Raw genomic sequence first — 12744 nt, forward strand, 5'->3', positions numbered from 1 at the left:
AAAGGGAGAGGTCAGGGAAGTGAAAGTTTTCTGAAAGTCATTAGTTTAACTGCTTTCCAAAGAGTATGAATTGAATAATGCAGAGAGTAGTGAATGAAGTCGAACTATTTAACAGTTATGAAAAGCAACCTTCCACACAGGGAATGGTTGCATCAATCCGTATTATTTATTATTTGTTATTTATTATTTGTTATTTGTTATTTATTATTTATTATTTATTATTTATTATTTATTACTTATTACTTATTACTTATTACTTATTACTTATTACTTATTACTTATTATTTATTATTTATTGTTTATAGTTCAGTTCAGTTTATCTCCATTGAGTTTAGTTCAATTCAGCCAAACAAAGTTCAGAAGAACAGGGCTTAAGGCTTTATTTGGCCAGGAGGAATTGGAAGGAAAAGAAAAGGAAAAAAAGGGATAGGAAAAATAATATTTCTTGTGTTTGGTTCTAAAAATTATACTTCGTATGAGAAGTGGAAGGAATGGAAGCGAATTGGAAGGAAATCTCCCTTTATAAAAGTTTCACTTTCCTTTCCTCCCAAAATTGGAGGAATTTAGGAGGAAAGAGAAAATAAAATATGTCAAACAAAATATTAATTCCTAAACCCACGTTTTCCTTCTCTTCCTTACTAATGTTGTACTAAATATGGGATTACTATTACTTTCTTTCATTATACCAAACATGGAAAAATATATTTTATTTCCTTTCCTTTCTCTTCCCTTCTCTTACTTCTCTTCTCTTCCCTTCCTTTCTCATCCCTTTCTTTCATTATATTAGTTTTTGACTTCGAATTGAATTTCATTTTAGATTTATTTTTTAATTATTAGAGTGTTTGATTTTGGATGAAATTGTATATGCGTAATATTAATAATTAATTAATAAAAATATCTGACACCTAATTATTTATCTACATGACACTCGACTTTTTTAATTCAAAAATAATTTCGAAATCTTATTTTTCATTAGGCGAAACCATTATATTTCCTACGTGACGCTCTAATATTGGATTATTGTTTGATTTTGGATTGAATTTTATTTTAGATTAGTGTTTGATTTTTGATGAATTTTATTTTAGATTTATTTTTTAATTATTAGAGTGTTTTATTGTAGATGGAGTTGTATATATTAATAATGAATTAATTAAAATATCTATATGACACCTAATTAATTATCTACGTGACACTCGAATTTTTTAATTCAAAAATTTAAAAATAAAATCTTATTTTTCATTGGCCGAAACCATTTGATTTCTTACGTGGCAATATTTCAGCAAATATGCCTCCTAAATATGCCTCCTATATGTGTGTATATATATATATATATATATATATATATATATATGTTTAGGCTCACGTGAGAAGTGCTTATAAGGTGAGAAGTAATCTGGGCCGTCGATCAATTAAATCCTACGGACGAAAATAAAACGCGCGTCATTAATGAGTTTAAAACTTCCCGTCCACCTGTTCCTTCCAATTTACTCTCGACGGTTTCCAAAAAAAGGGAAAACTCTCCTTTGTCCTTTCTTCCCTGCCAATTTGCTCCCTGTTCGAAGAGTTGATGATGATAATCGATCTAAATTGCGATCAAATTTCTGTGTAATCGATCAAATTATTTTCAGAGGCTGAATATAAGGTTCGGTTTTCACCTAGTTTTTGCAATCGCATATCCAGTAGCTGGTAATTGGTTTTCTGCAATCGCATTTTCCATTAGTTGATAATTAGCACTTTTCAGACATTGATTTGTTTTTATGAATTCGAAATTAGAAGTTACTTGTTGTTTTAATCTGTAGTTGTTAATTATTTGCATTTTATCTCATTTATTTTTGCAAATTGTGCTAGATTTTGCCGTTAGGTGTTGTTTCCCCAGTTGTTTGTTTGCTATTGATAAATTGATGCTTAATTAATTAAGTTCGTGATTTTCTCAATTTTAAATGTTCACTTTAGGTATAGAATTGGCACTGAGTTTTGATATATAACTTGCTGTTGTTGCTATTTTTTGTTTGATTTCCTTTTAATTTAGTTTTAATCGATGGAAAACCTATCCTAGTAGATTATTTGCTACTGCTTACTGATGTATCTAGTTGTATATTCTTATGTATTTCCTATTGTGTACTGATGTATCTTTGCTTGAGAAATGATGAAGATGATTAGGTCTATGCAGGATTATAATCATAACAATTGAGACTGGCAACTGATCTTAACTTTGCCATATTTTTATGCATATATATAACGGTAAAGGTGATTAAGTTTATGGTCCACTGTGCTGGAATATCATTGAACTGGTAGTATTATTTATGTCTTTGGCATATCCACAATTCTAACCCCACTGCCTCATAAAAATGATTTGTAACCTAGCCGCGTAGGCGCAAGAAGAGAGAATTTATACTAACTGGCAATCTTGTTTGCTGAAACAAGATGATTTGTAATCTTGTTTGTGAGAGAATGTGAACTACTAAACTATAATCAATGTTTAGTACTCTGTATAGCTGAATAAGAATGCCTAAAAGAGTAGTAGGTTAGCATGAACTACTATATTGTTTTTTGAGGTAGGACAAAATGAAGAGTACATAGATTTTGATAAGCTAATGAATCCTGATGCTGGTTTATGTAGAATATAGGTTTGTTGATGTTCATAGAAGAAATATCCATGATTCTCCTTGACTCTTGTACAACCTTGCATCATTACCTTCCATATTATCTACTGATGTATCTACAATTATATTCTAATGTATTTGCTATTGTCTACTGATGTATCTTCTACTGTTTACTGATGTTCTGAATTTGGTTTCTTATATTTCGTATTGTTATCTAGATTTAATGTTATTCACTTGAATATGATTGATTCTAATGATATGTTCTCTCACTCTATGGCATGTATCTAGTGTAGAGGATTGGAAAGATGCGTGACAAAAAGATTAACAAATTTGGCCAAGAGAATGATTCAAGGGGACTTGAATTAAGTACCTATGTTGTAAAAGCTCCAAGGAAAACACAAGTGAAAACTCTTGAAGTGTCTAAGCCGCGTGTTTGTAAAAGCACGACAATCGAGAAAGCCGCACCAAACATCTACACACAAAGTCAAAGTACTCTTTGTACTCGAATGTCTCTTGCTAGTCTTTCCTACATGATCAAAGACCTGGATCCTAATCAACGAAAAGCTGTCGAGAACATTGGGTTTGGTTCTTTACTTACTCTAGGTTTTGGAGAGTTGTACTCTAAGCTAAACCTTTGGCTTGTTCAGAATTTTGAACCAGATGGCCGCACTTTGTATCTACAAGATGGGATACTAAATATTGATGTGGAGGATGTGCATTTGACTCTTGGTCTTCCAATGGGTGCAAAAGTTGTGAAGGAAGCAAGAAGTGATAATGATACTGAGGAGTTTAGTGTGTTACTGAATAAGTGGAGGGATATATGAAACAAGCAAAATGTGTCATAAGATTCTGAAGCTTGGATCTGGTGATGATTTTAAGAGGAGTTTTGTGGTATTTGTTGTTTCAAGTTGTTTGAGTGGTCATAAAAGTTCAAAGTGCAATTATAAGATATTGTTTTCTTTGATGAGAACAAATGAGATAAGTCAGTTGAATTGGTGTCAGTATACCTTGAAAAAGTTAGTAGAGGCCGTGGTGTGTTGGAGAGAAAATCCAACTGCTAATTTCAAGGGTTCTGTGATATTTCTCATGGTAATTATTCATACACACACTTATATAATATAGTTTCTGTTTTGGAACTCATTCTTATTATCCATCATCGTACAAAATTATCCTTTTATGATAGTTTATGTTTTGGAACTCATTCTTATTATTATGTGTGTTATGAGTTACTTATATGTCTTATTCATGAACTATTGTAACTGTTTTTTTTTGGAGGTTTAACAGCTATTCTACTTTGATAGAGTAGAATTTATGTCAGGCCAAGTTGATAGGAAGATTCCGGTTATTTCATATTTGAATGCATCTGCGATAGGACAAAGAATCACAGAGGAGTTAAAGGCAGGAAGTTTTGGTTTAGGAAGAATTGTGCCTTCTTTGAATGATCTTAAATCGAGTGACACTAAGAAAAAGAATCTCAAAAGAAAAGTTGCTCATTTATTAAATCTGCCATCTGCTGAAGAGCTTGATACTTCCCATCCATCTAAAAAGGTATGATCTTCTTATAGTAAGTTTTAACAATATAGTTAGCAGTGCATTTGCCGTATTTACATTTGCTACTGCTTACTGATGTATCTACTCGTATATTCGAATGTATTTCCTATTGTCTACTGATGTATCTTGTACTGTTTACTAATGTATCTTCTACTGGTTATGTAGTATGAACTGTCAGTGGAAATTTAATGTTGGTTTCTTCAAATTATAGAATTGATTGTTGTAACTCTGTAAACTTACCCTGCAAATAAACTCCGTTCTGCTGGACCTTTTCTCTTCCTTGATAAAAGTTACTGAGAAATCTTTGTTTACTATTGTACTACATTTCTTGTTATGCATTCTCTTTATGTTTTTTTTTGGGTAGTACACTTGCCGTATTTAGAGTTCTTCAACCTCCCCAATTTCAGGAATTCGCTAAGAAGATTGTCTCCATGACCAACCAGATAGCACACAATTTTGTTGAGCTAGGAGAAGTGATTGTAAAAGCTGACAAGGATTTTCCAGGCACTGAAAACATAAAGAAGATACAAGGAGATGCTACTGAGGCGTTCACTAAAATTTCTAAGATACAAGCAGATGTAAGTGACTTTGATGCTTTTCTTAGACAACCTGGAGTTCTCGATGAAATTGATCATGTTGAAAAGTCTTATAGCAAGAGTTTGGAGCATAAGAATTGTGAGGAAACATGTCCATTAGAGCTGCCCGAATTTGATGTTCCGTCATTTAACCTAGGACTTAATTTTGCACCACCAGATGCGGATGTGCAAACAAACAATGAAGTGGTCCAGACTAAAGGAGGCAATACATCTGCTAACAAGAGTCCGGAGCAGAAGAATTGTGAGGAAACGTGTCCATTAGAGCTGCCAGAATTTCCGTCATTTAGCCTAGGACTTAATTTTACACCACCTGATGCGGATGTGCAAAGAAACAATAAAGTGGTCCAGAATAAAGGAGGCCACAATTTTGTTGATCCCACTGATAACACAACTACAGAATTTGAAGTGAGGAGAGATTCCCCTCGAAGAGAGAATAAAAACCTTTCTTTATATCAAAGGTCTCCTTATTCTGACCGATACGTGGATGTGCTTAAAAGGATGAGTAAGATTGAGAAACAGTTGTGCAATTATGTTTTAATGGCCAGAGATTCCAAGTAAGTTATCTTCCTTTCTTTTGCATCTAATTTGGTAATAAGTTATAGCTTACACACTCGAATTCACTTATTTCTTTCTGGTTTTTATTTGTTTTGTGGTTGTAGTGGAATCTTTTACAGTAATGGAAATTTTAAGATTGAACGCCATAATCTTTCATCGCTTTTGGAAGATGGGGTGAGCATGAGTGTTATTGATATTTGGGCTCTGATATTAAATCAGAAGGACTTAGGGCGTGGGCTAGGGTCACCTAAGAGATTCTTTTGTTCAGCCACGGCTAGTGTAAGTAGTATATGTTATTCCTTATACACATAAGTTATTATTCAAAATGAAGAATGATTAACATGTTACTGTATTTCAAAATGATTGAATTCTTAGGTTGACGTGACTCAAAGTCATATACAAAGAGAGCAGATGATTAAGGGTACCCTTGACTTTAAGATTAGATTGGTCGGTATGGTGAAATGCTCCAAAGTATCCATTTCAGATATTGATCTTGTAAGTTACCTTTCTCTAATCTATTCCTTATCTAACGTACATGCAAGTTCATGTTTATAATAATTTTAGTTTCAGATAGTATATTTAATGAATTTTGATAGTGTATCTGCTAGTTTTAGATGTTGTATCTGCTAGTTAATGATGACGTATCTGCTGTTAATGATGACGTATCTGCTAGTTTTAGATGTTGTATCTGCTAGTTTTTGATGACGTATCTTCTAGTTTTTGATGACGTATCTGCAAGATATGGTTTGTGTACCTGCTAGATTAAGTCCATAATACTTCCACATGCACGTCATGAGTAGAAGACATACACACTTAGTAGACAAAATTCTTGTTAGCACTGGATAGTTAAGATCAGTGGGAATAAATCAACTGCTGATTGGCAACACGTGATCAGAAAGCACTCTAAATTTAGAAAGTCTTGCCACACTAGCAGGTCTTGGAGATGTCAACTAATGCATTAGCTTTGTTGTTAGGAGTGTTGTTCTTGTAAATACTAAGATGCATAGAAAAAAAATCTGGGTTGTTGATTATAGAAAACCACTTTGGTACTGAACCACACACCATCCAATGTACAACCCCTTGATAGAAATGAGGAGAATCATATAGTGGAAGTTTCCCCCTGCCTCTAACACAAACAAAGGGAGCGAATTCGAGGGACATGGTTTAATCCTCCATGTGTTGGTACTGATTGAATAAACTGCATACACATTTCCATCTCTATCGAAATCGAAAGCAACCACCTTGTAATCATTACTAGAAGGTGAAAGCCCCAGAACGTAAGTCTCCCACTTAAAATCAGATGGGATAAAAGGGAATTATCAGAGATTTTCTAACAAAAGGGTTCCATAATCTTAACATGACTTGTTCAGAGGAAGGGAATTATCAGAGATTTTCTAACAGAAGGGTTCCGTAATCTTAAAATCCTGTGTATCTGCTAGTTACTGATAACGTATCTGCTAGTTTTTGGTGACGTATCTGCGAGATATGGTTTGTGTACCTGATAGTTTAAGTCCATAATACTCTGCAAGATATACTCTGCAAGATATTCCACATGCACGTCATGAGTAGAAGACATAGACACTTAGTAGACAAAATTCTTGTTAGCACAGGATAGTTAAGATCAGGAATAAATCAATTGTTCAGGTAAGACTGACTTGAGCGTGGAGCACTTTATAGGCAGCTTAAGGGAAGCCAAGAAGGGCATACCTGAGATTAGTTATACACGTACACACCTGTGAGTTCAAGTCCCAAAACAAGCTCTTGGAACTGGTCTTTTTAAAGGAAAGATTCACTCCCAAGTGCACAATACAACACACTAACATTTCCAAACCTTGCAAGCTTACCTGAAGGCAGTTCTGGCACCACTGGACCAACGAGAAGCACAAGCTTACAATAGTTCTTATGCACAAAGTCACAATAAGGCCCTTCCATCTCCGTATAGGTCTTGATACAAACAGCATCACACTCTCAGAAAGCTCGGTTCCCCTGTACTATAGGCCTTAACTTGCCCTCATTCATTACACATTCATTACACATTAATTACTTAAAAGGCTTTTACCCTATTACACATGCTGATTTTAAATGTTTGGCAGGCATTTTTCCCTATTATCCATGATGGATGTTATGTCATTCTCTGCTTTAATTTCAAGTATTCCAAGGTTGATGTGATTGACCAGAGGATTTTGATCGGAAAAGTGAATGAAATTTATGGTGGCTACGTGACAATTATGGTAAGATTTTAGAATCTTCATCTTCCAATTTTTCTGAAATGATTGCCTGCACATCTCGTTTGTTCTAGTACATTGCCTCCTCGGATTTACTAACCATATTTTGTTGTATTATATTTTGCATTTTGTAGGGTTCGTTCTTTTCAAAGTTTTTGAAGGATATGAAGGATCCAAGAGCTAATTTGGTAAAGAATTTTGAGCCAAGGGTAATCAGAATGGTATGGAAATCCAATGAGCTTTATGTTGTCGATAGTGGTGTCCTTGCTATGAGACACATGGAAACATATATGGGGCAAGCAACTTCTTGGGATCCTCTCCTAAAAAAAATTGATGTAAGAAATTAACTTTCACATAAAAATATTAATGTTTTTCTAGACCTTTTATTAGTGCAAGCTAACTTAGGTTCTTGTGCTTGCAGGGCCATGTTCTTAGAAATTTGAGAGCAAAATATTGTTGTGAGATTTTGAAGAATGAGTACAACGTGGTCAAAGAAGATGTGTTGAAGAAAGCAAAATTGTGAATTGAGCTTTGTTATTGCAGGGAAGATGGACTTCTGAGGTTGATCATAGTTGTGTGTTCATTGTAATATTGAGAGTTTGTTAATGATGTAAACTAATCGTTATACTGGATTGTAGCGTTATAGGCTCTAAAACTTACCATAGCTTGATGTATTAACAATAATATGTTGTGATGTATCCTCTACACGATAGTGATGTATATATACAGGATTGTGATGTACCTACAGGTGTTCTGCATTTTATATTCATACTGTTAGGCTTTTTTACCAAAATTGACTTCACTGAGTAAAAGTGTTTACTGTTGATGCTACTAATCTCAAGTGCAACTCTTGATGCTGAAAAGTTACCAAAGTTGACTTTACAGGTGTTTACTAAAGTTGACTTCACATGTATTAACTCTTGAAGTTACTAATCACAAGAATTCAAAAATACTGCGAACTTTAGTTATTGAGAGTAAACAGGTACTAGAAGAAATCTGCAGCTGCAGAACTAGTGGCAATTAAATTTGCGTTGTAGTGGATTATTGTCAGGAAATTGGAAATTTGTGCTACATTATGTTAGTTACTGAGTGTAAACAGGTGTTAGATGAAATCTGCAGGGAGGAAAACAGAAAGACGGGATTGAGGATTGACTAATATGACCATGAAATGCAGGGAATGCATTGAAAAACTGTCGTGAATACAGTTGAAGTTTAAGTGAAAGGGCACGAACAAATTAGCAGTATTTTGGCTAAGGAAGCAAGAAGATTTACTTACTATTTTCGTACCCTTCCCCTGGTCTGTAACGAACCTATTTTGCGCGACCAAACTGTTCTCTGTCTCAGAAGCAGATCAACCGGCTCAGAAATTCAGCAGCGGTATATACCACGTACTGCTCAGTGCCTAGAGAAACATGAGACCAGTTGTTGTACCTGATGCAACAAGCCGGTGTATCTGATAAACTGTTCTGTTGGGAATGATTGATCTATTCAGAAAGATGTTGAACTGATGGCAGAAATAGGATTAGATGCATACCGATTCTCTATCTCCTGGTCAAGACTAATACCGGGTAAAAACATGTAACATCCTTGAGATAAGTGTGACCAATTAACTCAAAGAGCCAATTCGAAATGATTTTCTTGCTAATTACACTTTCAGATGGCAGAGGACCTATTAACCCCAAGGGTTTGGAATACTACAACAACCTCATTGATGAGTTGATTAGCCACGGTAAAATCTTATCTTATTCGATCTGTTTAACTTGAATCGGATATCATATTTATCGCTTATAAATGACACACTTGTTTCAATTCAATTTGTAGGGATCCAACCACATGCTACATTAATGCACTTAGATACACCACAGGTGTTGGAGGATGAATACGGTGGTTTTCTTAGTGCGCGAATTATGTATGCAATTCTTTGATAGCCTCAATTACTTTTGTTATCCGACTTACACCAACCTTTTGTTTCTTATGAATGCTATTTTGTATAAGTTCATTTCTCATATGTGTACGTTGTTACAGAGAAGATTTCACTGCATATGCTGATGTTTGCTTTAAAGAATTTGGTGATAGAGTTGTATATTGGACTATTATCAATGAACCCATATATTTGCCTTAGGTGGTTATGATAATGGCGCTTCACCTCCTGGTAGATGTTCTTACCCTTTCGGAATTATTAACTGCACGAAAGGAAATTCAACAACTGAGCCATATCTTGCTGCTCATAATATGTTGCTTCAACAGATTCTACAGAAGATAAAATTGCAACACAGAGAGCGCATGAATTTTTTATTGGCAGTGTATCTGATGCAACCAACTGTTGTACCTGATGCTAAGAGTTGTTGTACCTGATGAAACCAGCTATTGTATATTTGTATCCGTATGATATCATGTTGTACCTGATGCAAGCATCTGTTGTAGCCTGCTACTGTATCTTAGCAGATCGTATACTTTTCCATTGTTGCCTGTCACTGCCCTATCTTGGTATCGATTTGTGATTTGCTCAATTTTGGTATTAATAAAATTACTTTATTTACCATAAAAAACACTTCTTTATTAAAGTATTATATTAATAACTGTAAAAAAGAATGTTAATACAAGGGTGTGAAAAAAAACACCCGCCAAACAAAAACAAACAAAAAAACTAGAGTAAAGAAGAATGACAAGTACTAAACCTAGAGAAAAAAAACTCAGCAGAAACTATCCATCAACAACAGTTAACAACACTCAGCTAAGTAGATAAGCCCATGCTGTTCACAAACATATACCGCGTGATTGCTGCTCCAAATCAGCCTCGAAATGTTCTCATCCCCTCTTTAGTTATATATGAAACTTCCCATTTATTCCCTAGAGCAGCATTTGGAAGTCCAATGCCCAATTCAAGGTCGAATCAAAATGTACGGCACCAGCAGCAGCCACTCATCCTTGCAGTTTCAGAAGACAAGGAAACCGAGTCATCTCAACAACAACACTCCACAAAAATCAAAGCAAGCATTTCAAAGACAAGCTGATGCAAACAACCAACAAATTCCAAGGAATAGACCTCGAAGTCAGCCTAACAGAGTGGCCAGAGAAGTTGCTGTGGCATCTGAAGGATTAGCTTAACACAATTTACAGCAAAGTGGCCAGGTGGCTAGGTGTACCTGATGCAACCAAATAGGAAACTTAGAGGCACAACTAGTTTCTCTACCAGCAATAGACTGACAATAGTTTCAACCACAATTCTTTCATAGCTACCAGACACAACTGGTGTACTTGATGCAACCAGCTGGTGTACCTGATGCAACCAGCTATTGTACCTGTTATAGCTTGCTACTGTACTGATAATAATAAAAATGCAGATTGTAAATACTTCCTTATTGTAAGTATGATGTTAAGGGTGTGAAAAAGAACACCCGCAAAACAAAAACAAACCAAAAAAACTTTAGTACAAGCAGAAAGACAAGTACTAAACCTAGAGAAATAAAAAGCTAAGCATAAACTACAAAACATCAAAGTCAAGTTCATCAACAAATGCCATAATTAACGGCACAACTCCTAAGATGTGGACGGCACAACTCCTAAGACGTGGCTCACCACATCAACATGCTTTCTTGCTTTCTATCCTGATTGTCTGTCAGAAGCGCAACACCAACAACACAGCAGTATAGTAGCAGACCCTTCCAACGCAGCCGCATAGTAGCAGACCCCTCCAACGCAGAAGCATAGTAGCAGTGACCAAGTGGGCATAAGTCAATTAGGCCAAGCCATGGAAAACCTAAAACAGACCCTGTTAACGCAGACATGAAACCAACAGCCTATCTATCACAATCAACAAGAGCACCCAAAAGGCATGAACAGAGGATTGGCTAATGTTGTTGCTCCGTCACAAGCTGTGTTTGATCAAAACACTGAAAATACAAGCAATTAAAAAGAATTATATCAGAAGGCAATAAATAAACTTTCAGACATGTTTGCAGAACCTATGCCTTATTTTTGGAGTATGAGAATCAAACAACTATGCCGGATTTACTATAGGAACACGTCGTATTTACTATAGGAGAGTGATGTATCTACTATAAGATTGTGATGTATCTAATACGGTAATTCTGCCAAAACACTATATTAAAACTAAAATCATCATATTTTACTTAAGGAAAAAAAAAATTATGCAAATATTAAAGGAAGACATGTTACCGTATTTAATGAAGCCTTTTTGCTGGGTGTGAGGGTGTCGAAAAAGCACGAGGCTAATGCTTGACCTCGTCCCTCGTGGGTGTGACGCTTCTTTTTGTCAAATCAAGTGTAATTGGATTTCCTGTGAGTTTACACCCAATTGACTAGTAATATAGGAGTCGCCATTCAGTTTTTAACGACAATGAGAAAAACTGACAAAACCCGGTTATCGTGACATAAAGGGAGTGCAATTATGTTTGACCACGACGGCCGTAGGTTCCCTTGTGATCCCTGGTGGTGGGGATCGCTCAACGTACACCCACGGGGTAGAGATTGAGGGTTCGGGGGACTGTAACTACCGAGATGAGTACTCGCTCGTCGATAACTCCAGAGGCAGGATATCCTTACTAGCTCAGCATAAATAATTGAAGGGACATGCGTTAACTATTAAACTAATCTGAGTTGATTTTAGCAATATGCAACATATAATACTAGACCGATCGCGATTATCTGATTTAGATTGCATTAAGGGACCTAGCATGATAATCCAATTTCCCAAAAATATTATATTTGTTAGGCGTGGTAGAACAATCAGATTTAGTTAGTTTAACAGTTCATAAAAAGGGCGAGGAAAGCAATTAAATCATAGAAAAGGGACACATTACGACGCACCCTTGAGAGGTGCGTCACGGTTCTCAGAAAACTAACCACTTTGACTTTGCTATTTCTCCTTTTTATTTATCGAATCTCAAATTATGGGACAGGATACGTTCTGTTCGATTTATGGATCGATTGCGACAGAACGCGTGAACAATTTCGCAGCGTGAGGCTTAGGCTAGGGGTTGGAGTCAATACTCAGAATATGAATTGTGTGTTGTGATTTCACGTCGAACTTGGGCTATATTTATAGAAAAGAGTTTGTGGAAAGATAGAATTGCAGAGCTCTAATCCACAAAGAATTAGGAAAAAACACGTACCCAGGTAATTCCAGCGCCCAGGCCTAGGCGCCGAAGATTTCGGCGCCCAGAGCCAGGCGTTGAAAATAGGGTCTGGGCT

The 12744-nt window shown here is 35.6% G+C and overlaps 2 protein-coding genes across 6 annotated transcripts; both read left to right on the forward strand.

The window, feature by feature from the left end:
* Positions 1-1488: 1488 nt before the first annotated feature.
* Positions 1489-8273, forward strand: LOC110798674 (uncharacterized). Of its 5 annotated transcripts, none has more exons than XM_056828827.1 (9): positions 1489-1642; positions 2892-3692; positions 3888-4151; positions 4562-5304; positions 5410-5584; positions 5681-5800; positions 7399-7536; positions 7665-7865; positions 7952-8273. In XM_056828827.1, exons 2-9 carry the CDS (start codon positions 3438-3440, stop codon positions 8051-8053), a joined length of 1998 nt encoding a protein of 665 aa, XP_056684805.1. In that variant the 5' UTR covers positions 1489-1642; positions 2892-3437; the 3' UTR covers positions 8054-8273. The 5 variants fall into 5 exon arrangements, with proteins under 5 accessions (XP_056684805.1, XP_056684806.1, XP_056684807.1 ...); XM_056828828.1 differs by having other exon boundaries at positions 2897-3692; XM_056828829.1 differs by lacking the exon at positions 1489-1642 and having other exon boundaries at positions 3556-3692; positions 3910-4151.
* Positions 8274-9028: 755 nt separating this feature from the next.
* On the forward strand, positions 9029-9885 carry LOC110798667 (beta-glucosidase 11-like). Its single transcript, XM_022003857.1, is given in 5 exon segments — positions 9029-9098; positions 9188-9259; positions 9352-9439; positions 9556-9635; positions 9638-9885. Coding segments are annotated over 5 exon segments (549 nt in total). The 5' UTR covers positions 9029-9037.
* The last annotated feature ends 2859 nt before the right edge of the window (positions 9886-12744 follow it).

Source organism: Spinacia oleracea, chromosome 5 (assembly GCF_020520425.1).
Source record: "Spinacia oleracea cultivar Varoflay chromosome 5, BTI_SOV_V1, whole genome shotgun sequence".
Taxonomy (NCBI): domain Eukaryota; kingdom Viridiplantae; phylum Streptophyta; class Magnoliopsida; order Caryophyllales; family Amaranthaceae; genus Spinacia; species Spinacia oleracea.

What these genes read in the sequence shown, in the direction of transcription:
- LOC110798674 (XM_056828827.1), top strand. Translation starts at nt 3,438, where the DNA reads ATGTGTCATAAGATTCTGAAGCTTGGATCTGGTGATGATTTTAAGAGG. An exon ending in CTTCCCATCCATCTAAAAAG is followed by an intron (nt 4,152 to 4,561) that starts GTATGATCTTCT and finishes CCCCAATTTCAG; the next exon opens with GAATTCGCTAAGAAGATTGT. An exon ending in TTTGTTCAGCCACGGCTAGT is followed by an intron (nt 5,585 to 5,680) that starts GTAAGTAGTATA and finishes TTGAATTCTTAG; the next exon opens with GTTGACGTGACTCAAAGTCA.